This window comes from Somniosus microcephalus, chromosome 15 (genome assembly GCF_052327205.1).
Source record: "Somniosus microcephalus isolate GS21.2 chromosome 15, FLI_Smic_1.0, whole genome shotgun sequence".
In the NCBI taxonomy this organism is placed as follows: Eukaryota; Metazoa; Chordata; class Chondrichthyes; order Squaliformes; family Somniosidae; genus Somniosus; species Somniosus microcephalus.
The window spans coordinates 17,519,602-17,546,585 of record NC_141001.1 but is presented as its reverse complement, the minus strand read 5'-3'; the positions used below and the strand labels follow the sequence as shown (position 1 = coordinate 17,546,585).

The 26,984-nt window shown below is 46.9% G+C and overlaps 1 protein-coding gene across 4 annotated transcripts in view; it reads left to right on the top strand.

Moving 5' to 3' along the window:
* The window catches only part of LOC147106565 (high choriolytic enzyme 1-like), a 392,254-nt gene that overhangs the window by 23,124 nt on the left and 342,146 nt on the right, over positions 1 to 26,984 (top strand). For all 4 annotated transcript variants that reach the window (XM_086007518.1, XM_086007519.1, XM_086007516.1 and 1 more), the window contains exon 4: positions 23,910 to 23,981. In XM_086007518.1, coding sequence (XP_085863644.1) covers positions 23,910 to 23,981 — 72 coding nt within the window. The remainder of the gene's footprint in view (positions 1 to 23,909; positions 23,982 to 26,984) is intronic.

Sequence of the window (26,984 nt, the reverse complement as noted above, 5' to 3'; positions counted from 1 at the left end):
TGCCACGTAGGAAACTTGTTGATAAAGTGAAAGCGCTCGTTTATTAAAGGAAGTGTGGCAGCATAGTTGGGAAGTTGGTTAAGTGACAGAAAAGAGAGGAGTGTTAATGGATTTTTTTGTATTGAAGGGATGTAAACAGGATGTAAACAGTGTTGCAATCATTGCTCTTATCAATATTTATAAATGATCTCGACTTGTGTAAAGGGCCACCATAGCAAAATTTGCAGCCAACGCAAAAATAGGGAGTGTGCTTAACTGAAGAGGACTGTAGGTGATTTGAGGAGGATATAGACAGGTTAGTAGATTGGGCAGATAGATAGTCAATCAAATTTAATGCACAGAAATAAGAGGCGATACAATTTGGGAGGCCATATGCACTAACTGACAACTTTAAAAGCAATAAAATAATCATGTGGAATGCTAGGCTTTATGAATGGGGCTATAAAGTACAAAAGCAAAGAGGTAATTCTATACAAATCATTGGTTAAGATGCAATTAGAATACTGTACGGTAGCCTTGTGATTACAGTGTAAGGAAAGGGTTATTCAGACTGACTTGAAGTGTGCTAATGTAATACTGTTATTTCTATTTTTTTACATTATAGTAATGCTATCTTTTAGCCTTTGTTTGTTAAACAGAGAAGTATGTAACATCTTAAAATATTTAAGTATACAGCAATGTAAGTTAGTGACCACTGAATTTTTGAACTGAGACAGACCCTTACAGCACTGGTTAGATTTTAGTATGATGTAACTACCTGCTTAGTGGAAGAAATTAATTGAAGATGTGTCGTCGTATAAGTTTCAGAGAGCTGTAATAAATGATATGAATGCAAGAGCAACAGTTAGTCCTACAAAAGGAAAACATCTGGATAAATATCTTTTTAATTAATGTTTCTGTAGAATGGGGCAAAACAGCCGATGCTGAATGGTACAGAATCAAAGACAGACTTCTTATTAAAAGTTTCACTTGGTGGTATATCAATTAAATGTAATAAAAGAGGAATTTTTGATAAGGGAGTTATACTAATCGTGTTAGCTCAATAGAAAAATAGCTCGTTAATAAGGAAATCAGCTTATTAACTGAAGTTACTGATAAGATGTAGGTCTAATTCAGTTTTCTTTAGTTTTTCTTTGTACCAAAAGTTAAAATATAACTCTGTATAATCACGTAACGTGGAATTTTTCAGAGTGTCAGCGGGCACATTTGGTGGTGGGTTGGGGGGGGGAAATCAACCCACCACCACGCGACTTTCCCAGATGTCTGGTCTGTCAATGCTGAACAGACCCGATGCAGCGGCGGGGGAGGCAATTTAGGTCATTATGACCTTGTTAAGAGCCGCTTAAAGTGTTTTGAACTCACCTTTAAAATTTACGAGGTCGCCCACGGGGGTCCACGCTGCTCGGGGACTACATCAGGTAAGGAGGTCGGGAGTTGTGTTGCGATGAAATGAAATGCTAAGCTTGAATAAAGGAGACTATGAAGGTATGAGAGCGGAATTGAGTAGAGTGGATTGGGAAAATAGATTAAAGGGTAAGACGATACATGATCAGTGGTGTACATTTAAGGAGTTATTTTACAACTTCTAAAAAAAATATATTCCACTGAGAAGAAAAGGGTGTAAAAGAAAAGACAGCCATCCGTGGCTAAGTAAAGAAATTAAGGATAGTATTCGACTAAAAACAAGGGCATATAAGGTAGCTAAATCTAGTGGGAGGATAGAGGATTGGGAAAACTTTAAAAGACAGCAAAAAATAACAAAAAGAGTGATTAAGAAAGGGAAGATAGATTATGAAAGTAAATTAGCAAAAAATATAAAAACAGATAGTAAGAGTTTTATAGCTATATAAAAAGAAAAAGGGTGGCTAAAGTAAATGTTGGTCCCTTAGAGGATGAGACCGGGAAATTAATGGTGGGAAATATGGAGATGGCAAAAACACTGAATATTTTGTATCAGTCTTTACAGTAGAGGACACTAAGAATATCCCAACACTGGACAAACAGGGGGCTATAGGGGGGGAGGAGCTAACCACGATCAAAATCACTCAGGAAGTGGTACTCGGTAAAATAATGGGACTCAAGGCGGATAAATCACCGGGACCTGATGGCTTACATCCTAGGGTCTTGAGGGGAGTGGCGGTAGGGATTGTGGATGCATTAGTAATAATTTTCCAAAACTCCCTGGACTCAGCAAAGGTCCCGGCAGACTGGAAAACTGCTAATGTAACACCCTTATTTAAAAAGGGCAGTAGACAAGGCTGGAAACTATAGACCGGTTAGCCTAACATCTGTGGTAGGTAAAATTTTGGAGTCCATTATTAAGGAGACAGTAACAGGACATTTGGATAATCATAATTTAATAGGACAAAGTCAGCATGGTTTTATGAAGGGGAAGTCATGTTTGACAAATTTGCTGGAGTTCTTTGAGGAAGTAACGTATAGGGTGGATAAAGGGGAACCAGTGGACGTAGTGTATTTAGACTTCCAAAAGGCATTTGACAAGGTGCCACACAAAAGATTATTGCTTAAGATAAAAAATCACGGGATTGGGGGTAATATTCTGGCATGGATAGAGGATTGGCTATCTAACAGAAGGCAGAGAGTTGGGATAAATGGTTCATTCTCAGACTGGCAATCAGTAACTAGTGGTGTTCCGCAGGGGTCAGTGCTGGGTCCCCAACTCTTTACAATCTATATTAACGATTTGGAGGAGGGGACCGAGTGTAACATATCAAAGTTTGCAGATGATACTAAGATGGGAGGGAAAGTAGTGAGTGAGGAGGACATAAAAAACCTGCAAGGGGACATAGACAGGCTAAGTAAGTGGGCAGAGATTTGGCAGATGGAATACAATACTGGAAAGTGTGAGGTTATGCACTTTGACAGGAAAAATCGTAGAGCAAGTTATTATCTTAATGGCAAGAAACTGGAAAGTACTGAAGTACAAAGGGATCTGGGGGTCCTGGTGCACGAAACTCAAAAAGTAGTATGCAGGTGCAGCAAGTGATTAAGAAGGCCAATGGAATGTTGGCTTTCATTGCTAGGGGGATAGAATATAAAAATAGGGAGGTATTGCTTCAGTTGTACAAGGTATTGGTGAGACCGCACCTGGAATACTGCGTACAGTTTTGGTGTCCATACTTAAGAAAAGACATACTTGCTCTCGAGTCAGTACAAAGAAGGTTCACTCGGTTAATCCCGGGGATGAGGGGATGGACATATGAGGAGAGGTTGAGTAGATTGGGACTCTACTCATTTGGAGTTCAGAAGAATGAGAGGCGATCTTATTGAAACATATAAGATTGTGAAGGGGTTGGATCGGGTGGATGCGGGGAGGATGTTCCCGATGATGGGTGAAACTAGAACTAGGGGGCATAGTCTTAGAATAAGGGGCTGCTCTTTCAAAACTGAGATGAGGAGGAACTACTTCACTCAGAGGGTGGTAGGTCCATGGAATATGCTGCCCCAAAAAGCTGTAGAAGCTACATCATTACATAAATTTAAAACCGAAATAGACTGTTTCCTAGAAGTAAAGGGAATTAAGGGTTACGGGGAGCGGGCAGGAATTTGGACATGAGTCTAGGTTCGGATCGGACATGGCCCTGTGGGTAGCGGAGCGGGCCCAGGGGCCGTGTAGCCTGATCCTGCTCCTATTTCGTGTGTCTAATTCTGTTAGATTCAGGAGATGGTTCTGTGATAGTAGATTGGCGGTTAGGATCAGATCAGCCATGATCTTATTAAATGGCGGAGCAGGCTCGAGGGGCCGATTGGCCTACTCCTGCTCCTATTTCTTATGTTCTTATGATCACTTTACTTGACAGCTACAAATATGCTATAAAAGCTCCCATCTCAGTTGTTCACTTTACAAGCTCAGAAGCTGTTGCTCACTGCATTTGGAAGACAGATTGAGAGTTACGCAGCTTGCAAGTGTTTGGAGTAAACTCTGTATCTAGTTTCACCTCATTGGAACAACTTCTCTCATCATTGACAGATCGCTTCTGTCATCTTAACTTCACCTGCCATCTATTACATCAGCATCGGTGCCCTTGAAACTATCTCAACTTGGTCCTCAGAATCCCACCATGATCAGCCCCAACACCAGCAGCACCAGGCACACCAGCAGCACCAACAACAACACCAACCTTCCCCGTAATCACCTGATGCTGCGCAGGACACAGGGCATCAGCACCCGACCACATTGCTGCCTGGGACTCCAGGGATGGCCTCGACATCGCTAGATTTATTTCACTTGACGCTGTACACCCTGGCTGTCACATGTTGTGCCAGGTTGGCACCACCCCACACCAGCACCATAAAGCATCCCTACAATGCCCAAGCCGTTCCTTTCACACTCATCACCGGTATGTCTCACCATTCACTGGAACTCACTAAGCTACTTCCGAAGTTGCACAGAAACTTGCCCAAGAATGCAAAGTGTTGAAAATTAAGATTTCAATGTTTGACAGCACATTAACAGAAACGTCACATGAACATTGGCTAAAACACACAAGTGCCTACCCTTGTGTGTTAGTTGGTATGATTGGACTAGGATGAGGATGAGTGTGAGGGGTGCCTAGTGAGATGGGGAAGTGATAATGTAGATAGAGTGGGACAGATGGAGGTGCAAGGTAAGTTGGAGTGAGTAAGGATATGCTGGAGTAGGGTGGGGAAGGCAGATAGATGGGGATGTGATGTGTGGCACAGCAGGATGAGGTTGAGTGTGGCTTTGCAGTAACGTTTCGTCATCTACTGAGATCGTTGAAAGGTTTGTGCCACTGCAGCCAGGTCCTCCTGACGACATCCCTGCTTGTGTCCTGCTGTGCAATGTGCAACCAGGCTGCATTGATCTCCTGGGGAGGTCTCTTCCGCCCATTGGAAGAGAAGAGGACCTCCCTGCGTGCTGTGACTCATTCCATAAGCATATGGCGGGAGTCATGGAAGAACCTGGGTGCAGCTCTGCACCTCTGTAGTGCTTGTCAGTGTTTGCAGCACCTCAGTGCTGTAGAAAACTGACAGCACAACAGTCAAAATCAATTTGCACATGGTCCCTTTAAGGAAACCAGCTGATGGCGCGTCATCAAGTGACGTCATCAGAGCCCCTTCCTTCACTTGGCCGGCAAACGCGCTGGGTGGACTTAAGCCCAATCAGCGTAAAATCATTCTACAGAGTGGGCCGGAGCCAGCAGTGAGGTCGGGACCTGCCACCGACCCTGGCTGCACCGGACCTGCTGAGGTTGGGGAAATTGTGGCCATGGTGAGGTTCACATAGTAGGGGTAAGAGATAGGAAGCCTAAGAAAGTGGAAAGCAAAATGTTTAAATCTTCACCGATGTCAATCAATAGAAGTATTGTACAGTTACCAATTTAAAGCCATAACGCTGAACAAGACATGATCAGGTCTGTGCAGTTTGTCATATGTGGATATTCTGGCCCAGAAATTGGGCTACACTTTAGCGCCGGAATCCTGAAATAAATGGCAGCTGTCGCTCTAACGCCCGCCTGTAGCGCAGGACTCGGTGGGTGCCATTTTGCTGAGGGCCATAGTGCTGCCTAAAGCAGCTCTGGCCCTGGACATACAAATCGGGAGAGTGTGACATCACATGCCGACTTAATGCCATGCTCTACGAATTTGGACCTTTGTGTTGAGTTTAGCGCTGGGTCTTCGGCTCGCTCTGAAAAGCAAGTGTACAGCAAACTGACAGACGCTGTCAGCACTTCTTAAAGGGACACACACATCTTTCAGATAAGTTCGCATTTAACCTGTTGGACTGGATGTTTTATATTTTATTGAAGTAGTGGCTTGGTGCAATAGATGTTAAAACATTTTGAAGTGTGCAGGGATTGTTACTGAATGCTTGCAAGGCCTTGGATGGTAAAGGAAGGCCTCTGAGAAGACGGAAAATGCTGGAAATACACAGCAGGCCAGGCAGCATCCATTGAGAGAGAAACCGAGTTCACGTCTCCGGTCGAGATGCTGCCTGACCTGTTGTACTTCCAGCATTTCCTGCTTTTATTTCAGATTTTGAGCATTATCTCACAGAGAGAAAAGGAGGACGCAGAAGGAATATTTCAACCCAAACGGCCCCTTTTCGGCCAGGATATCCGGGATGGAATCATCCACCTGCAGTACTAGTGACCACAACCCCCAATTCTCCATTCAACATTTGTCCCACACCTTATCTTCCCTCTGTTACTCACCATCACAGCGTCCTCTTGGCCACAGTGCTGAAATAAAAGCCATCACAAATTAAACTTTCCAATCCAACGTTCTACATTTAGCCATCTAATATTACATCAAGAAATCAACTAATCACCCTTATGCATTCCCTTAGTGACTGTCTTGTGCGTGCCTTTGCCTATCCTACTGATGTCACACTGTGCTACCCCAGTGGTTGCAGCATGGCTAGTGAAAGGTTGCTGACTTTCAATGGAGGATGCTGCAAATGGCCTTGCAGGTCAACCTTGAGCTGGTGGCTGGGAGTGTGAAATTGAGTGATGGTGTTTCTTCTACTTCTTCACTCTCCTCTCCCTCTTCTTGGTTGACCACTGGCTGGGCAGGCTGCATTTCCTGGATGTGTGAAATGAGGAATGCATAAGGGTAGAGTTGTGGTGAGGGGAAGGCAGGAAAGCAAGAGGTGCATGCGAGAAGGAGGATAATGTATGAGGATACCAGCATCGTTCAGCCCCGCTGCTGGCCAGGGACTCAGCCATGTCCCTGCCAAGAATGGCCAGCACTGTCTCCTCCAAGGGGGGGTGAGGCGAAGGTAGGAATGAGAGGTATGCCTTTTGTTTGGTAGAGATTGTTGGTAGCTGAGTGGTCTGAGGTCATGAAGCCTCTTTGGGCACCAGAGGCAGGTTGTGGGGTGACACAATTGTACAGGGCCTTGGTGAGGCCACACCTGGAGTACTGTGCACAGTTCTGGTCTCCTTATCTAAGGAAGGATATACTTGCCTTGGAGGCGGTGCAGTGAAGGTTCACTAGATTGATTCCTGGGATGAGAGGGCTGTCCTATGATGAGAGATTGTGTAGAATGGGCCTATACTCGCTGGAGTTTAGAAGAATGAGAGGTGATCTCATTGAAACATACAAGATTCTGAAGGGGATTGACAGGGTAGATGCTGAGAGGTTGTTTCCCCTGGCTGGAGTCGAGAACTAGGGGCCATAGTCTCAGGATAAGGTGTAGGCCATTTAAGACTGAAATGAGGAGGAATTTCTTCACTCAGTGTTGTGAATCTTTGGAATTCTCTGCCCCAGAGGGCTGTGAATGCTGAGTCTTTGAGTATATTCAAGGCTGAGATAGATAGATAGATTCTTGGACTCATGGGGAATCAAGGGATATGGAGATTGTGCGGGAAAGCGGAGTTGAGGTCGATGATCAGCCATATGGCCTACTCCTGCTCTTCTAATGTTCTTATGACACTGCTGGAAGTGACAGCCTTGGTGATCTGGTCCCACATCGTTCTTTCTGGAGGGTCTCCTGGTCCCTGTGGGTAGTGACCCCCTGCACAAAGCTGAAGTGCTGTGTGCAAGACCCTGGGTGCCCATCCCTGGCTTGCTGAGCCATTTGTTTTAGTGCTGAAACACTTTTCCCTTTTTAATGTGTAACAGGCAATTCAGCTTTAAGAGCTGAAGACTGCCATTTGGGAATTCTTTTCATAGAATCATAGAAATTTACAGCACAGAAGGAGGCCATTTGGCCCATCTTGTCCGTGGTCCGTAGCCTTGTAGGTATGGCACTTCAAGTGCATATCCAAGAACTTTTTAAATGTGATGAGGGTCTCTGTCTCTACCACCCTTTCAGGCAATGAGTTCCAGACCCCCACCACCCTCTGGGTGAAAACATTTCTCTTCAAATCCCCTCTAAACCTCCGACCAATTACTTGAAATCTATGCCCTCTGATTATTGACCCTTCTGCTAAGGGAAATAGATCCCTCCTATCCACTCTATCTAGGCCCCTCATAATTTTATATACCTCAGTTAGGTCTCCCCTCAGCCTCCTCTGTTCCAAAGTAAACAACCACAGCCTATCCAATCTTTCCTCCATAGCTAAAATTTCCCAGCCCAGGCAACATCCTCGTAAATCTCCTCTGCACCCCCTCTAGTGCAATCACATCCTTCCTGTAATGTCGTGACCAGAACTGCCTGCAGTATTCTAGCTGTGGCCTAACTAGTGTTTTATACAGTTCAAATATAACCTCCCTGCTCTTATATTCTATACCTCGGCTAATAAAGGCAAGTATCCCGTATGCCTCCTTAACCATCTTATCTACCTGCCCTGCTACCTTCAGGGATCTGTGGACATGCACTCCAAGGTCCCTCTGACCTTCTGCACTTCTCAGTGTCCTACCATTTATAGTGTATTCCCTTGCCTTGTTAGCCCTCCCCAAATGCATTACCTCACACTTCTCCAGATTCAATTCCATTTGCCACTGTTCTGCCCACCTGACCAGTCCATTGATCTCTTCCTGTAGTCTGTAGCTTTGTTCTTCATTTTCGACCACATGGCCAATTTTTGTATCACCTGCAAACTACTTAATCATACTTCCTACATTCAAGTCCAAATCATTGATATATACCACAAAAAGCAAAGGACCCAGTACTGAGCCCTGCGGAACCCCACTGGAAACAGCCTTCCAGTCACAAAAACACCCTTCGACCATTACCCTTTGTTTCCTGCCTCCGAGCCATGTTGGATCCAACTTGCCTTGGATTCCATGGGCTTTTACTTTCGTGACCAGTCTGCCATGCGGGACCTTATCAAAAGCCTTCCTAAAATCCATATAGACTACATCAAACGCACTACCCTCATCGACCCTCGTTACCTCCTCAAAATATTCAATCAAGTTAACAAATCCAGCCTGACTGTCCCTGATTAATCCGTGCCTTTCTAAATGAAGATTTATCCTGTCCCTCAGAATTTTTTCCAATAATTTTCCCACCACTGAGGTTAGGCTGACTGGCCTGTAATTACTCGGTCTATCCCTTTCTCCCTTTTTAAACAATGGTACCACGTTAGCAGTCCCTCCAGTCCTCTGGCACCATATCTGTAGCCAGAGAGGGTTGGAAAATGATGGTCAGAGCCTCTGCTATTTCCTCTCTAACTTCTCAGTCTGGGATACATTTCATCTGGGCCTGGGGATTTATCCACTTTCAAAGATGCTAAACCCTTTAATTTGATTGCAATGTCTGCAGCGTCCCTCTCTTTTGTGAAAACAGATGCAAAGTATTCATTAAGAACCATACCCATGTCTTCCGCTTCCACACAAAGGTTAGCTTTATGGTCTCTAGTAGGCCCTACTCTTACTTTAGTTATCCTGTTGCTCTTATCTATATATATAAATCGGTACTTCTGTCTGTCATTCTGTCTGTCATTCTGTCTGTCATTCTGTCTGTCATCGCGTGTGCGTCTGGCGGGCTATGCGCTCGAAAGTTACAGGGCGTACCTACGCGCGCGTTACCTCCAAAGAAAGCTTACGCTTCCGAGACGGTTTTAAGCGTATTTACGTTTCGGCCGGGCTAAAATCGCGCCCGCGGTATCCCAAAAACCTTCAACATTCCGCTCATTAGCATCTCATTATCCGCTCATTAGCGACAGAGTGACCTCGAGGTCGACCAATCGTACGGCGGCTTGCTGCCGCGTGCGGCCGGGCCCGCCTACGGTCGAGTGACGGGACGATTGACCAATCCTACGCTTTGGTGACCTGACGGTCGACCAATCGGTGCGTGTGTGGGCGGGCCTTATCGTTCTGAACCGAGGTGAGTCGCCGCCATCTTGCTTCCATTCTTTTTCCTGCTTTCTGCGTCTTTCTTTTCAAATATACATTTCCACCAAAATAAAATTGAATTTATTAAATTGTTTTTAAAAAAATCACTCATTTGTAAACCTAACCTGAACATTCTTTTTCCTACCTTTCCCCGTTTTTTTCTTAGGCCTCAAAGCCTGCGCCTTTCTTGCCCAGCCAGGCCCGAGCTAGGTGATTGCGCTTCTGCTAAGCTCCTCACCCCCCCTCCCCCCCCGCCGTGTCACGTTACCCAGGGCAACGGCGTCAGCCACGAGGGTCAGGGTGCGCGCGCAGCAGGAGCAGGTGAGACGCGGCGTCTCTGTTCCGCGCTCGGCGGGGGGGGGCGGGGCTCGGCCGCCGGCTGTCTCTCAGAGCCGCAATCGGGCTCGGCGGGGGTGGGGGGGGCGGGGCTCAGCCGCCGGCCGTCTCTCAGAGCCGCAATTGGCTTCGGCCGGGAGGGGGGGGGGTGTGGCTCGGCCGCCGGCCGTCTCTCAGAGCTGCAATCGGCCTCGGCCGGGGGGGGGGGGGCGTGGCTCGGCCGCCGGCCGTCTCAGAGCCGCAATCGGGCTCGGCCGGGGGGGTGCGGGGCTCGGCCGCCGGCCGTCTCTCAGAGCCGCAATCGGGCTCGGCCGGGGGGGCGCGGGGCTCGGTCGCCGGCCATCTCTCAGAGCCGCAATCGGGGGGGGGCGGGGCTCGGCCGCCGGCCGTCTCTCAGAGCTGCAATCGGGCTCGGCCGGGGGGGGGGGGGGGGGTGGGGGGGGGCTCGGAGAGCGGGGCTCTCGGCCGGGGGGGGCGGGGCTCTCGGCCTGGGCCCCCCCGCCCCCCCCTTCCGCCCCCCCCCGCCTTCCCCTTCCCGCCCCCCCTTCCCCCCTTCTCCCCCCCGCCCCTTCCCCCCCTTCCCCCCTCCCCTCCCCCCCCGCCCCTTCCCCCCCTCCCTTCCCCCCTCCCTCCCCTTCCCCCCCTGCTCGCTCTCTTCCCCCCACCCGCTCTCTCTCTTCCCCCCCAGTCGCTCTCTCTCTTCCCCCCCCGTCGCTCTCTCTCTTCCCCCCCAGTCGCTCTCTCTCTTCCCCCCCAGTCGCTCTCTCTCTTCCCCCCCAGTCGCTCTCTCTCTTCCCCCCAGTTGCTCTCTCTCTACCCCCCAGTCGCTCTCTCTCTTCCCCCCCAGTCGCGCTCTCTCTCTCTCTTCTCCCCCTCCCCCCCCAGTCGCTCTCTCTCTCTCTTCCAACAACAACATGCCCTCGAAAAAGCCTCGGCACCGCCGGGCACTCCAGCTAGTGTATTTATAAAACATCTTTGGGTTTTCCTTTATTTTACTTGCCAATATTTTTTCATGCCCTCTCTTTGCTTTCATAATTTCCTTTTTGATTTCACCCCTGCACTTTCTATACTCCTCTTGGCTTTCTGCAGTATTGAGTCCTCAGTATCTATGATAAGCTTCCCTTTTTTTCTTTATCCTACCCTGTATGCCCCTTGTCATCCAGGGAGCTCTAGATTTGTTAGTCTCACCCTTTTTCTTGAGAACATACTTGCTCTGAACCCTCACTATCTCCTCCTTGAATGCCACCCACTGCTCTGAATGGTATATACTTCAACGCAAGGAGTCTAGGGAATAAAGCAGATGAGCTGAGGGCACAGATAGACGTGTGGGAGTATGATTTTATAGCTGATTTACCTTCACGTTTCTGCCTCCAGTCTACTTTGGCTAAGTCACCTCTAAGCTTAGTAAAATTAGCTTTTCCCCAATTGAGAACTTTTATTCCTGGTCTGTCCTTGTCCTTTTCCATAACAACCCTAAATCTAACTGAATTATGATCACTACCACCAATATGCTCTCCCACTGAAACCCTTTCCATCTGCCCAGCTTCATTCCTTAAAACTAGGTCCAGAACCGCCCCCTCTCTTGCTGGGCTTGCTACGTACTGGCTAAAAAAGGTTCTCCTGAATGCATTTTAATAATTCTGCTCCCTCTATGCCTTTCGCACTAATTTTATCCCAGTTAATATCAGGAAAGTTGAAATCCCCTACTATTACTGCCCTATTTTTGCACGTCTCAGAAATTTGCCTACATATTTGCTCTTCTATCTCCATCTGACTGTTCGGAGGTCTATAGTACACTCCCAGCAGTGTGATTACCCATTTTTTGTTTTTCAGTTCAACCCATATGGCCACATTTGTTGATCCTTCTAAGATATCCTCCCTCTTCACAGCTGTAATTGATTCTTTAATCAATATTGCGACTCCCCCCTCCTTTTTTATCCCTCTAACTCGTCTGAAAACCCTGTAACCAGGAATGTTGAGCTGCCATTCCTGCCCTTCTTTCAGCCATGTCTCAGTAATATAATAGCTATAAAATTATACTCCCACGTGTCTATCCTCAGCTCATCTGCTTTATTCCCTAGACTCCTTGCATTGAAGTATATACCATTTTAGCACTGCCTAAACTCCCTTGTCTATTTTCTAGCCTTTGTTTCCTCTGCCTACCAAACTCGCATACTAATTTTCTGCCTTCCATTTCCAGCTTTGCTTCTCTCCCTTCTGAATACACTCAGGTTCCCATCCCCCTGCCAAGCTAGTTTACACCCTCCCCAACAGCACTAGCAAACCCCGCCGCGAGGATATTGGTTCCGGTCCGGTTGAGGCACAACCCGTCTGGCTTGTACAGGTCCCACCTCCCCCAGAAACGGTCCCAATGCCTCAGGAATCTAAAGCCCTCCCTCCTCCACCATCTCTCCAGCCACGCATTCATCTGCACTATCCTCCTCTTTCCGTACTCACTTGGCATTGGGAGTAATCCGGAGATTACTACGTTTGAGGTCCTGCTTTTTAATCTCTTTCCTAGCTTCCTAAAATCTGCCCGCAGGACCTCGTCCCTCTTTCTACCTATGTCGTTGGTACTGATGTGGACCACGACCTCTGGCTGTTCACCCTCCTCCCTCAGAATGTCCTGCAGCCGTTCAGTGACATCCTTGACCCTTGCACCAGGAAGGTAACATACCATCCTGGAGTCACGTCTGTGGCCGCAGAAACACCTGTCTATTCCCCTAACTATCGAATCCCCTACTACTATTGCACTTCCACTCTTCTTCCTCCCCACCTGTGCAGCTGAGCCACCCATGGTGCCCGTGGACTTGGCTCTGGCTGCACTCCCCAGAGGAACCATCGCCCTCACCAATATCCAGAACTGAATACTGGTTTGCGAGTGAGATGTACTCAGGGGACTCCTGCACTACCTGCCTGGTCCTTTTCTTCTCTCTGGTGGTCACCCATTACCTCTCTGCCTGCACACTCTTAAGCTGTGGGGTGACCACCTCCAGAAATGTGCTATCCACATAACTCTCAGCCTCACAGATGCACTACAGTGACTCCAGCTGCTGCTCAAGCTCCGAAACCGGATAGATGAGTTGACAGCACAAATAGAAATAAATGGGTTTGATCTGATAGCCATTACAGAGATGTGGTTGCAAAGTGAACAAGGCTGGGAACTGAATATTATGGGGCATTTGCCATTTCTTAAGGATAGGCAGAAAGGAGCTCCGTTAATAAGGGATGAGATCAGTGCAGTAGTGAGAAATGATACTGGCTTCGAAGATCAAGACATAGAATCAGTTTGGGTGGAGATAAGAAATAAGGGTAAGAAGTCACTGGTGGGAGTGGTCTACAGGCCCCCACACTGTAGGACAGAGTATAAATCAAGAAATAATAGAGGCTTGTAAGAAAGATACGGCTATAATCATGGGAGATTTTAATCTTCATATTAGAGTGTATGCGGGATGGTTTCTTGGAATAATACATTGTGGAACCAACCAGGGAGCAGACTATTTTAGATCTGGTAATGTGTAACGAGGCTGGATTAATTAATGATCTCGAAGTGAAGGATCCTCTTGGGAAGAGTGATCATAGCATGGTAGAATTTCAAATTCAGTTTGAGGGTGAGAAAGCTGGGTCTCAAACTAGTGTCCTGAACTTAAAGGTAATTACAAAGGTATGAAGGAAGACTTGGTTAAAGTGGACTGGGAAAATATATTACAAGGTAAGACTGTAGAAAAGCAGTGGCAAACATTTAAGCAGATATTTCATAACTCTCAGCAAAGATATATACCAGTTAGGAAGAAAAGCTCTTAAGAGAAGGATGAACCATCCGTGGCTAACTAAGGAAGTAAAGGATGGCATCAAATTGTGGAAGGCCAGAGGATTGGGAATTTTTTTTGCAAAGGACGACTAAAGAAATGATAGAGAAGATAGCTTATGAGAGTAAGCTAGCAAAAAATATAAAAACAGACAGTAAGAGCTTCTACAAGTATATAAAAAGGAAGAGAGTAGCTAAAGTAAACATTGGTCCCCTAGAGGATGAGTCTGGGGAATTAATAATGCGAAACAGGGAAATGGTGGAGACTGTGAACAAATATTTTGTATCGGTCTTCACAGTAGAAGACACTAAAAGCATCGCAATAATGGATAATCAAGGGGCTATTGGGGTGGGGGGGGGAAACTTAAAATAATCACAATCACTAGAGAAAAAGTACTAGGCAAATTACTGGGACTAAAGGTAGACAAGTCCCCTGGACCCGATGGCCTGCATTCTAGGGCCTTAAAAGAGGTGGCTGCAGAGATAGTGGATGCATTGGTGGTAATCTACCAAAATTCCCTGGATTCTGGAGAGATCTAAGCGGACTGGAAAACCTGTTTGACAAATTTGCTGGAGTTCTTTGAGGATGTAACGAGCAGGGTGGATAAAGGGGAACCAGTAGATGTCGTGTATTTAGATTTCCAGAAGGCATTCGATAAGGTGCCACATAAAAGGTTACTGCACAAGATAAGAGCTCACGGGGTTGGGGATAATATATTAGCATGGCTAGAGGTTTGGCTAACTAACAGAAAACAGAGAGTCGGGATAAATGGGTCATTTTCAAGTTGACAAACTGCAACTCGTGGGGTGCTGCAGGGATGAGTGCTGTGGCCTTAACTATTTACAATCTATATTAATTACTTGGATGAAGGGACTGAGTATAATGTAGCCAAATTTGCTGATGATACAAAGATAGATGGGTTAGCAAATTGTGTGGAGGACGCAAAGAATCTCATGACTGTTACTTGCCACTCATCAGCCCAAGCATGCACGTTGTCCAAGTCTTGCTGAATGTGGACACACACTGCTTTATTTTCTGAGGAGTTGTGAATGGAACTGAACTCTGCAATCATCATCGAACATCCCCACATCTGATGTTATGATGGAGGGAAGGTCATTGATGAAGCAGCTGAAGGTGGTTGGGCCTAGGGCACTGCCCTGAGGAACTCTTGCAGTGATATCCTGGAGCGGAGATAATTGCCCTCCAACTAGCACAGCCATTTTCCTTTGTGCTAGGTATGATTCCAGCCAGTGTATGCTAGATTGATTCCTGGGATGAGAGGGTTGTCCTGTGAGAAGAGATTGAGTAGATTGAGCCTGTACTCTCTGGAGTTTAGAAGAATGAGAGGTGATCTCATTGAAACATAGCTTCTATCCTGTCAGTCGCCCTCAGAAGATTGAGATATTGGCCGGAATTTTGCCGGCGCTCAGAGGGTGGGATTGGAGGTGGGTCAGAGATTAAATTCGGGATGATTGAACCCGTCGTGATCCTGCCTCCATGCATCTTTCCCACGTGTCGGGTCTCCGATTTGCAAACGGACCCGACACCAAGCGGCGGGAAGGGATTAAAAGCACTTAACTACCTAAAGTGGTAATTTAGAGCTATTTTCACAGGGTTTTAGATTTTCCAGCTTCTGGGTCGGGTTTCACAACATTCCAACAACACACCAGGTAAGTGTGGCGTGAACACCAGCGAACTGGAGACTTCACAGCTGCAACTGCAGTGTAAAAGCTGCACTCTCAAATCTTGTCATTTAGAAATCTGTATGGTTGGTGATTGAATAATTTGGGCGGCATATTCTGTGTTTAGGCTGCAAGTATGTGTTGTGCACTATAGATCCACTGTAACTTGCATTGCTGGATTTTAAAGGTGCACTTACCCTAAACTATGCCACCTCAAATTGTCAGCACACAGATGGCAACGATGCTAAACCTTCGTTCTACATCAATTTATTACAATATTGGCAAAGAACAGAACCTTTACAAATAAATCTCTCATCTCACCCAAGCGAGAACCCTTGTGATTATTAACGTGACATCTTTCTCTTACGTGTACTTCTACGTTGTGAGACCCCTGTGGCTTCAGCAAATGTGGAGTCAGCCCGTTCACTTCCCTGCTGCTCCTGCTTAGACGCCTTTGGTGGCTGTCCTCTGGTTTTGTGAGCCTTGGAGGGCCCCGCCAAAGTCTGTTCTGCCTGCAGCTGTGCAGGGGCAGACTCGGCCATCTCTGTTGGCTCAGGCAGATGGAGCTCGGCAGTGGCAAGGGAGTGAGCGCTTGGAGAGGAGCCCCCACTTCCTTATGCTCGAACACCACCGTCCCCCGCACTTCACTGCTAGCAAGTTGCTGGAGAGAACCTTGCTGCACATCGCTGGGGCCATGTGGACCCGTCTCTGTACTGACAGTCCTCATAACCGAGACGTCCATGTACCTCTGGTTTCTCTTCGCGATAGATGGCCTTCTATCCTCCATAGCTGGCCATCTATCTAGAAGTGCCACCATGTTGGCTTGTTTCTGGCGAGTTAGATCCTCCATGGAGGTTGCCATCCTTTCCATGGCGGCACCTAGGTTGCTCATAACGTTCACCACGGCATTGCTAATGTTTAAGATGGATTCCTCCATTCTCTGCACACTCGCAGTTACCATGGAAGCAAACCCACTCAGAGCCTCCTGCACTTGTTCCTGAAGCTCCAGAACCGCTCTCTTTCTGGATGACTCCAGAGGCTCAGCATTTACATGCAGCTGAGCAGAGCTGGGAGAGCCCTGCGTACTCCGACGAGGACTCTCCACTGCTGTACCTGTCTCCAACATCTGTTCCTGCTCACTTGTGAACTGATACACCGGGTGACAACCTACTCTATCTTGCAAAAAACCCACCAAGGTGTGCGTCTCTGCGCTGGTGCTGGGTGCGCTGAATGCTGGTGACGCTGCTCCCTCAGAGGCTGGTGGTTCCTCTGAGGTATGCTCCTGCTTTTCCTCCTGGACAGTGGGGAGCGGGGCTCTCGATGGTCCTGTGGGGGAGTACAAGCATGAGTTAGACAAATGAAATGTATGTTGCACTCAATCTTTATGAACATCATATCCCATATTAGTCACTCATGAATGCTAAATCAGAGGGTTGGAAATCAATTCTGTCACCAGCTTGCTCTTCTATGTCCGTCTCTCTGTCCCCCACTTCCAGCTCCTCTACACCTCCGACGATCTCCAGGGCTGCCTCCTTGACGCTCGTTAGGTGCGCCAGGGATGGTGGGCCTCCTCCTGTCCTCCCCCCTCCCTTTTATTGTGGACTCTGTTCTGTAATGAGGGACACAAGTGGAGTTTGAGAGACATTGATGGAGTGAGTGTAAAGAATGGATGACATAGATGTTTAGAGGGAGACTATGAAAGAGTGAGGTGCACAAACTGTTGTGTATGAAATATGTGTGCTACTTTGAACCTATGGACAGGACTGCACTACTTGTAGGGCGTAGTGATACGCAGTACCACTCCTGGCCATAGGGGTATAAATAGTACTGTGGGTACTGATCTCCCCTCAGTTCCCGCCTGTGGGCATGAAGTAAAGACCTACGTATAGTCCCTACCTCCAACCAGTAAAGACCTGTTTGAGTTATACGTTTAAGTCTTTGTGTTAATTGTTCAATACAATACACATACTTAACACTGGCGACGAGTCAGGTTCTTACCCTGCGGCAGTTGAAGAGAGGTTTCAAACATCACCACCCCACTAGAAGCGACAGGCTTTAGGACTCTGAAGCCTCCATCAGCGACTGAGCACTGGAGTGCAGCAGCCATCCTGACAGCTTCCAGCGACTGACAGAAGTCTTTCTGCAGTTTCCTTGTTCAACCTAGGTGGTGGGGTAAGCCGTGCAGCGTTGGCTGCAAAGACAGGGCTGGGGAAGTTGGAGAAGATAAGGGCGATCGCAATCCCTGATAAGAGCCGCGGTGAAACGCGCGAGCGGGTAAGCCAGAGCCCGGGAGGGAGCGAGCAAGAGCCGCGCGAGCGGGTGAGCCAGAGGCCGGGAGCCACTTCAAGTGCGAGGCGCAGCGCGGGCCAGCGATCGGGACCAAAGATAAGGGCCGCACTCGGACTGAAAGGCGCGGCGGCTGCAGAAGCTCAAGGATACACAAAAGCGACTGCTCGAGGAGAATGAGCTGACGTTTGAGAAGGCGGTCACTATGGCAGCAGCACACGAAGCCGCAGCGAGAGGCATGGCAGTAATGCAGCTACGGTCACCGGAGCTCAGTGCACACAAATTGGGTGTGAGTTCTGGCAAATGTTATCGTTGTGGAAAGACAACGCATGATCAGAACCAGTGTTGGTTTAAAAACCAAGAATGTAGAACTTGTGGTAGGCTTGGACATATAGCTAGAGTATGCAGGTCAGGGAAGAAGACCAGCAACAAGAAGTCACCGCAAGGAAAATACGCAAAGGTACACAAGGTGACCGAACAGGAGTCCGATTCAGACGCTAGCAGTAATGAACTGGCTAGCTTAAGCTGTAATGAACTGGCTAGCTTAAGAGTACTCAACGCTGGTAAGGGTGCAGACCTCCAGACAATTTGGGTCACTCTTCAGATAGAAGGAGTCCAAGTAAAACTGGAATTGGACACTGGATCGGCATTGACGGTCATAAATAAGAAAGATTACGGAAAGTTATTCCAACATATTCCCCTACAGGATACGGGGATTATATTGAAAACATACACGGGGCAAAGAGTGTACCCCATCGGGAAAATAGAGGTTGCAGTGGTCCACAAGGGCGAAGACAGTCAAATAATGGACTTATATGTGATATCTGAAGGAGGTCCTCCACTACTAGGACGGGAGTGGATTAGGAAAATGAATATGGACTGGCATTTCCTACAAACAATAACGAGTGAGAACTCGGTGAAGATAGTCGGCCCAGACTCTGGAACGGATGATGGTAAGCCCAACTCAGGTGCAAAAGACAAAGTTTCAGCACAGAATTCCACTGAGCAACAACAACATAGTTTAACTGTGGATTCTGAGTCTGGCAAGTCTACTGATGTGCCCATTTCTGAGGGACACCGGGCTCGAACTCAACTCCATTTCAAACTACAACAGCAATTAGAACAAATGCTTCGCCGTTTTGAGCAAGAGTTGAATGCAACGAAAGAGTTCTTTGATATAGAGTTGGAGAATCTGGAAAGACAACAGAAGCAGCTGATGGAGAAAATGGAGCAGGAGCACACAAAACGTCTGATGTCAGAGGAGTTAACGGTCAGCCAACTCCTGCATATGCTGAAGGACAGGACTCTGAAATGGGAAAAACTTGAACACGAACTTCAATATTCAAACGAAAGGGGTTCGGAGCTCTCAAAGGTTATTGGAAGAGCTGAGGTGGCAACACAGACTGAGATGACTGCAACAGAGCAGCCCTTGGATGCCAAAAGTACGCTGACTCACGTCAACGTAGAACAACAGACCGCTGAAACAGCTGCTCCGGTAGAGGGATTGAATAGTCCGATCAATCAATCTCCAAAAGAAGTTGAAGTAGTAAAATCTCAAATGAGGTCATTAGTAAACGACTTGCTGAAAGCCCAGAAAAAGCTGGATGAAGAGGTACGCATGAAGAAGTCTCTTCAGGAAAGATGTCTGGACTTGGAACAAAAGCTGGCTAACGCCCAGCTGGGTATGGAGGAAATAGAAGACCCTCTCGCTGGCCTAGATCAGGACGACACCGAATATTACTATGTCCTGTCCTGCCCAACTTGTAACTTCGACTCCCACCATACAGAAATCATGGAGGAGCACCGAAAGTCTACGGAACATCGGGAGAAGGTGGCTCTACTACGGAAAAAGGAGGAAGAGAAGGAGGAACTGCGCATGCAGCTGGCAGCTGACAGTGGAGCCCAGAGAGTCTCCAAGAAGCAGAAAAGGAAAAGTCGAAACAGAAGATGACCCATCTGAACCATTATTACCTCTACCAGATCACACACGTGGTCCCTCCGAACGGAGCCAATTCAGTTCGGAAGTTCAAACTGTTAAATCCATGGAAGGACTATTGAATGAGTCACTCCAGCAACGTGAACCGACTACACCACAGAGATTGAATCTGTAAACTGTTTTCCGCAGAGACTGAATCTGTGATCTGTTTTGACATGAAGTTATCTATGTATCTATGTTATTCTGTTATGTAAACCTGAAGTTATATATGTATATATGTTATTACATTATGTTAAATGGGGAGATGACTGTAAAGCTAGGAAGGGAGGAATGTTGTGTATGTAATATGTGTGCTACTTTGAACCTATGGACAGGACTGCACTACTTGTAGGGCGTAGTGATACGCAGTACCACTCCTGGCCATAGGGGTATAAATAGTACTGTGGGTACTGATCTCCCCTCAGTTCCCGCCTGTGGGCATGAAGTAAAGACCTACGTATAGTCCCTACCTCCAACCAGTAAAGACCTGTTTGAGTTATACGTTTAAGTCTTTGTGTTAATTGTTCAATACAATACACATACTTAACACAAACCAAGTTCCCTCCCTGTGTGTTGTTAGTTGTTGGCATTGCATAAGAGTGTGAGTGGTGCATAGTAAGATGGTGATATGATTCTGTACAAAGAAAGAGAGGAATGGGTGAGGGTGCAAGGGATGTTAGAGTGAGTTGGGATGTGCAGGGGAAGGTTGCTAATGCTGAATGATGGGGATGAGAAGAGATAGGAGGCAGATGGAAGGTAAGTGTGATGTTATACTCACTTTTGCTGATTGCAACAGATCATTAAACCTCTTGCGACACTGCACCCAGGTGCGTATGTAGACCGATCTCGAAATGACCTAATCAACAATTTGAGCCAAGCTACCTTGGTATGCTGAGGAGGCCTCCTCCTTCCGTCTCCAGAGAAGACGGCCTCCTTATGTCCTCTTACTCCCTCCACAAGAGCATGGAGGGAGTCTTCAGCGAAGAGGTGAGCAGCCTTAGGTTTTTGCGCTGCCATACCTGCAGCAGCCAGCACTTCAGGGAACAAAATGGAAATTAATCTGCAGAGGGGACATGCTTCCTTTAAATAATCAGTCCAACATTGCTTCACCAGACTCGAGTAGCTGACCAGCACCCAGCAATTGCCTTGGAAAACCCGCACGTCGGCCTTAACGAGGCCAATCAACGGAAAATTTAAGCTGCAGGATGGCAGGAACCGGGAGCGGACCCGCCGCCAGGTGCAAAATTGCGGCCATTGTTTCCCCTGGCTGGAAAGTCTAGAATTAGGGGGCATCGTCTCAGGATAAGAGGTCGGCCTTTTAAGACTGAGATGAGGTTGAATTTCTTCTCTCAGAGGGTTATGAATCTTTGGAATTCTCTAATTCTCTGCCCCATCACTTTGAGAGTAGACTGATGAGGCGGTAATTGGCTGGATTAGATTTGTCCTGCTTTTTGAGAAGAGGACATACCTGGGCAATTTTCCACTATGTCAGTGTTGTAGCTGTACTGGAACCACTTGGCTAGAGGCGTGGCTCGTTCTAGAGCACAAGACTTCAGCTTACAGTCAGGATATTGTCGGGGCTCGTAGCTTTAGCTGATTCCAGTGCCCTCAGCCATTTCTTGATATCACATGGAGTCAATCGAATGGCCGAAGACTGGCTTCTGTGATGGTGGAGACCTCAGGAGGAGGCTGAAATTGATGAAGATGGTTGGAAACGCTTCAGCCTTGTCTTTTGCACTCGTGCTGGGTTCCCCCATCATTGAGGATGGGGATGTTCATGGAGCCTCTTCCTTCTGATAGTTGTTTAATTGCCCACAACCATTCACGATTGGATGTGGCAGGACTGCAGAGCTTTGATCTGATCCATTGGTTGTTGGATCACTTAACTCTGACTATAGCCCGCTGCTTCTGCTGTTTAGCATGCATGCAGTCCTGTGTTGTAGCTTCCCCAGGTTGGTACCTCATTTTTAGGTACGCCTGGTGCTGCTCGTGGCATGCTCTTCTACACTCCTTATTGAACCAGGGTTGGTCCCCTGGCTTGATGGTAATGGTAGAGTGAGGGATATGCGGGACCATGAGGTTACATATTGTTACCTAAAGCACTATCGGGCTCTGATCTACTCTGCCAGAACTGCGCACTGTTCCAGGATGATTCTTGAATGCAAAAATAAACCCCGGCTTCTCTTCTCCACTGCAAACCATCTTCTTAAACCCTGCTCCCCGGCCTCCTCTATCCTCGTCTCCAACAACAAGTGCGAGTAGCTCATGGACTTCTTTGTCACTAAGATTGAGATCATTCGTTTAGCTGCCTGTACCACTTTCCTCCCTTCCCTAGCCCACTGGGCCAAACTTCCCCTAAGGATCCCCCCCTGTCCTTGCCCTGAACTCACATCTTTCTCTTGTTTCTCCCCTATTTCCTCTTATGTCCTCTCTGAACTCATCATGTCCATGAGACCCACCTCCTGCTTCCTCAACCCTATTCCCACCAAACTACTGACAACCCAACTTCTCTTCCTGGCCCCCATGTTAGCTGATATTGTTAATGGTTCCCTCTCCTCGGATACTGTCCCCCCACCCCTTCAAATCTGCCGTCATCATCCCTCTCCTCATAAAACCCACTTTTGACCCCTCTGTCCTTGCAAACTACCGCCCCATCTCTAACCTCCCTTTCCTTACCAAAGTCCTTGAAAGTGCTGTCACCTCCCAAATCCGTGCCCATCTTTCCCGGAAATCCATGTTTGAATCCCTCAAATTTGGTTTCTGCCCCGTCACAGCACTGAAACAACCCTTATCAAAGTCACCAATGATATCCTATGTGACTAACCATGGTAAACTATCTCTCCTCATCCTTCTCTACATGTCTGCAGCCTTTGACATGGTTGACCACACCATCATCCTCCAGTGCCGTTCCTCTGTCGTCCAGCTGGGTGGGACTGCACTCGTCTGCTTTCATTCTTATCTATCCAGTCATAACCAGGGAACCATCTGTAATGGCTTCTCTTCCCTCTCCCGCACTGTTACCTCAATTTTGCCCACTCACTTAATCTGTCAATGCCCCTTCGCAACTGTCTGCTGCCATCTATTCTACTTACTGTGCCACTTAACTTAGTGACATCAGCAAACTTGGATATGCAGCTCTCTATTCCTTAATCTGAGTCATTGATACATATAAGTGAAAAGTTAAGCCCCAGTACAGACCCTTGGGGCACACTACTAGTCACATCCTGCCAATTGGAGTACAAACCAATTACCCCTACTCTTTGTGTTCTACCTCCTATCCAATTCCCTATCCATGTCAAAAGGTTGCTTCGAAGTCTCTTGTGTGAAACTTTATTGAATACCTTGTTGAATGCCTTCTTGAAGTCTATAAATATAGGCACTCCCTTATCAACCACGTTAGTGACCTCCTCAAAAAATTCAACTAGGTTAGTTATACATTTCCTGCCCTCTACAAATCCATACTGGCTCTTTCTGATTAGTTCATATTTGTCCAAGTACTCAATCACTCTGCCCCTAATGACAGATTCCAGTATTTTTCCCACAGCAGGCGTTAGACTAATATGTCTATAATTTCATGGTGTATCTCTCTCATCCTTCTTAAATAATTGACTCATTGCAAATGCTTCTCCTGAGTCACTAGAGGAGTATTTACAAATTATTTGTGTAAAATCAAAGATTTTGAAACTTTTTTATGCTGCAGTGCATTGTGCAATGCAGTGAATAGGGCATAGACTGGTGTCTGATTTTCCAAATAGCAAGTTCCTGATCTTGACTGTGTTGAAGGAGAAGCCTTTGATGGAAGAAAGGCTTTTCTGCTCCAGAAGGGAAGGACAATTGAAAGAAGCATCACCTGTGCTTTTTATTATACACCTTGCAGTGATTGAGGCGTTTCCAGACTTATTTTAGCAGATCATCTGATTACCCTTTCCTTTAATCAATTGTATGGGTGGCAACAGAGGGATTAGGTGGATCTGAGGATCGAAAAGAAAAGTAGAAATGTTTTAAATGGAGGGAAAAATCTAAAATTAAATACTTGAAATTGTTATTGATTTCCAGATGCTTCTAAAGAAAAAGGAGTGAACTTCAATGATATAGTTAGCAAAATCATGGAAGTTAACCAACAACTGGGTAAGAAAATTGCTTGCTTAAAATGTTTATGTAATTCATAAATTGTTTTAGATGTTTTCATGATGCTGTTATGATGATGTCATGCTGCAATGAACACTGATTCAAAGCTTGAGGACAGAAAAACAAATGACATTGATAAAGAGCTACATGTTTTAAATAGAGGCACGTATTTTCCGATGCCTACGGGTGTGTACGGGCTGTGTATATACCCGTAGGGACATCGTAAATGCCGGTTTCAGGCATGTGAAGCGCATGTGCTGAAAACCGGTATTTCCGATCTGTCAAGAATGCTTTTGACAGATCGGATGCCTGCCCTAGAGAAGGGCCTCTGCGGGGGGAGAGTTCCGCTTTCTGCAGAACCTCCGCCAGAAAACCTTTAGAAATCTTACGCCTGGTAAAAGCGTGGTTAGAGTCTCGCTTGTTGGAGATGGTCATTGCCTGGCACTTGTGTGGTGCGAATGTTACTTGCCACTTGTCAGCCCAAGTCTGAATGTTGTCCAGGTCTTGCTGCATATGGACACGGACTGCGTCAGTATCTGACGAGTCTCGAATGGTGCTGAACAGTGTGCAATCATCAGCGAACATTCCCACTTCTGACCTTATGATGGAGGGAAGGTCATTGATGAAGCAGCTGAAGATGGTTGGGCCTAGGACACTGCCCTGAGGAACTCCTGCAGTGATGTCATGTGATTGAGATGAATGACCTCCAACAACCACAGCCAACTTCCTTTGTGCTAGGTATGATTCCAACCAATGGAGAGTTTTCCCCTTGATTCCCATTGACTTCAGTTTTGCTAGGGCTCCTTGATGCCACACTAAATGCTGCCTTGATGTCAAGGGCAGTCACTCTCCGCTCACCTCTTGAGTTCAACTCTTTTGTCCATGTTTGGACCAAGGCTATAATGAGGTCAGGATTTGCCCTGCTTTTTGTAGACAGGACATACTTGGGCAATTTTCCACATTGCCGGGTAGATGCCAGTGTTGTAGCTGTACTGGAACAGCTTGGCTAGGGGCGCAGCTAGTTCTGGAGCACAAGTCTTCAGCACTATTGCCGGAATGTTGTCAGGGCCCATAGCCTTTGCAGTATCCAGTGTCTTCAGCTGTTTCTTGACATCACGTGGAGTGAATTGAATGGGCTGAAGACTGGCATCTGTGATGCTGGGGACCTCAGGAGGAGGCCGAGATGGATCATCCACTCGGCACTTCTGGCTGAAGATAGTTGCAAATGCTTCAGCCTTGTCTTTTGCACTCACGTGCTGGGCTCCACCATCATTGAGGATGGGGATATTTTTGGAGCCTCCTCCTCCTGTTAACTGTTTAATTGTCCACTACCACTCACGACTGGATGTGGCAGGACTGCAGAGCTTTGATTTGATCCGATGGTTGTGAGATTGCTTAGCTCTGTCTATCGCATGTTGCTTCCGTTGTTTGGTGTGTATGTGCCTTTAAGAGCAATTGTGTATGTGCCTTTAAGAGCCCCAGGTGTGCGTAATGCCGGTAATTGCCACTTGGGCTATATAAGCCTGTGTATTGTGTATATCCTTTAGAACCCCCCCCAGACTTGCGTAGTAAATACCTATGAACCAACTCCTGTCTTCAGTGTTTTTATCTACACACGGACACTACAGTGGCGACGAAGTGGAAACGGACTTACCTGCAATTCGGCAGCACCTCAAGGACATCGATTCCTCCAGCGTCCAGAAGACTCAAGGAAGTAAAAGAAACTGTAGTTTCACCAGCTGGCCAAGCTGGTGGCAGGTGCTGCGCTAATCCTTCCTGGGCGTCAGGCTGGGGCTCCAGCGGCGGGCTCTACAGCTGAGACAGGCAGCGAAATCGGAGGCAAGCAATAACGGACTGGGAGGGTGCACTCGGGAGACGGCCGGCGCGGCAAGCAGGTCAGCGTTTAGACCTCCGTCAGGAACGAGTCTCCAACAGTGAATAAACGGAAACCACAGTAAAACAGCGTTGTTATCGGTAGCAGCGGCGGGAAAGCGCAGGAAGCGCCATATCGTTGCTACAGAAAAAAAAGCGCGGGAAGCGCCATTTTTTTTGAAATGCCTAAGTCTGGCAATATTGATGCTTTTGATAAAGAAACAGAGCCTAACTTTGGCAATATTGATGTTTTTGATAACAAGATAGAAGATTGGACCACATATGTAGAAAGAGTGGAGGTGTTTTGCACCGCAAATGGAATAGAAGATGAAAAAAAAGCTTCAGTGCTTCTGGATCTAATGGGCGCAGAAACATACAAGCTGTTACGCAACTTAATCACTCCAGCCGAACCGATGGACAAGAATTTTGAGGAGATTGTTGATACCCTACACTGCCAATTCGAGGCAGGACTGGCAGATTCTCTGCAAGACAAATTCATCTGCGATCCCCTAAGTGTAGAAACACAAAAAAAGGTATCTTCTGGAAAAGATTTAACACTGGACAAGGCTTTCAGTGCAATAGGAGCGGCAAAGATACAGCAAAGGCCACAGGACTTCGGCACCCATGAAATGACACGGGGTTTCGAGAGATGTTATCGCTGCGGCAGATCCAACCATGACCAGAGGGATTGCTGGTTCAAAGAAAAAGCATGCAGGCGATGCGGAAAGATGGGACACATTCCACGTGTATGCCGATCTGAAAATAAAAAATCCACTAACGGGAAAAGAATCAATAAGGAAAAGCACAGAAAGGTACAAATGATGACGGACAGTAGCTCCAAAGACCAGAAGAGCGATAGCGACTCCGGGAACAAGAGACTAAGCTCTCTCAAATTACATAATGTAATTGCCAATGAAGATTACCAGACCATTTGGGTTACCCTCATAATAGCTTGGTCCCCAGTTAAAATGGAGCTAGATACAGGATCAGCTCTAACCGTAATAAATCGACGAGATTACGAGAGGCTATTTTCGCATATACCTCTAAAAGACACATCCATTATCTTAAAAACATATACGGGGCAGAAAGTATACCCCAAAGGAAAAGTAAAGGTGCCTGTGGTATACAACG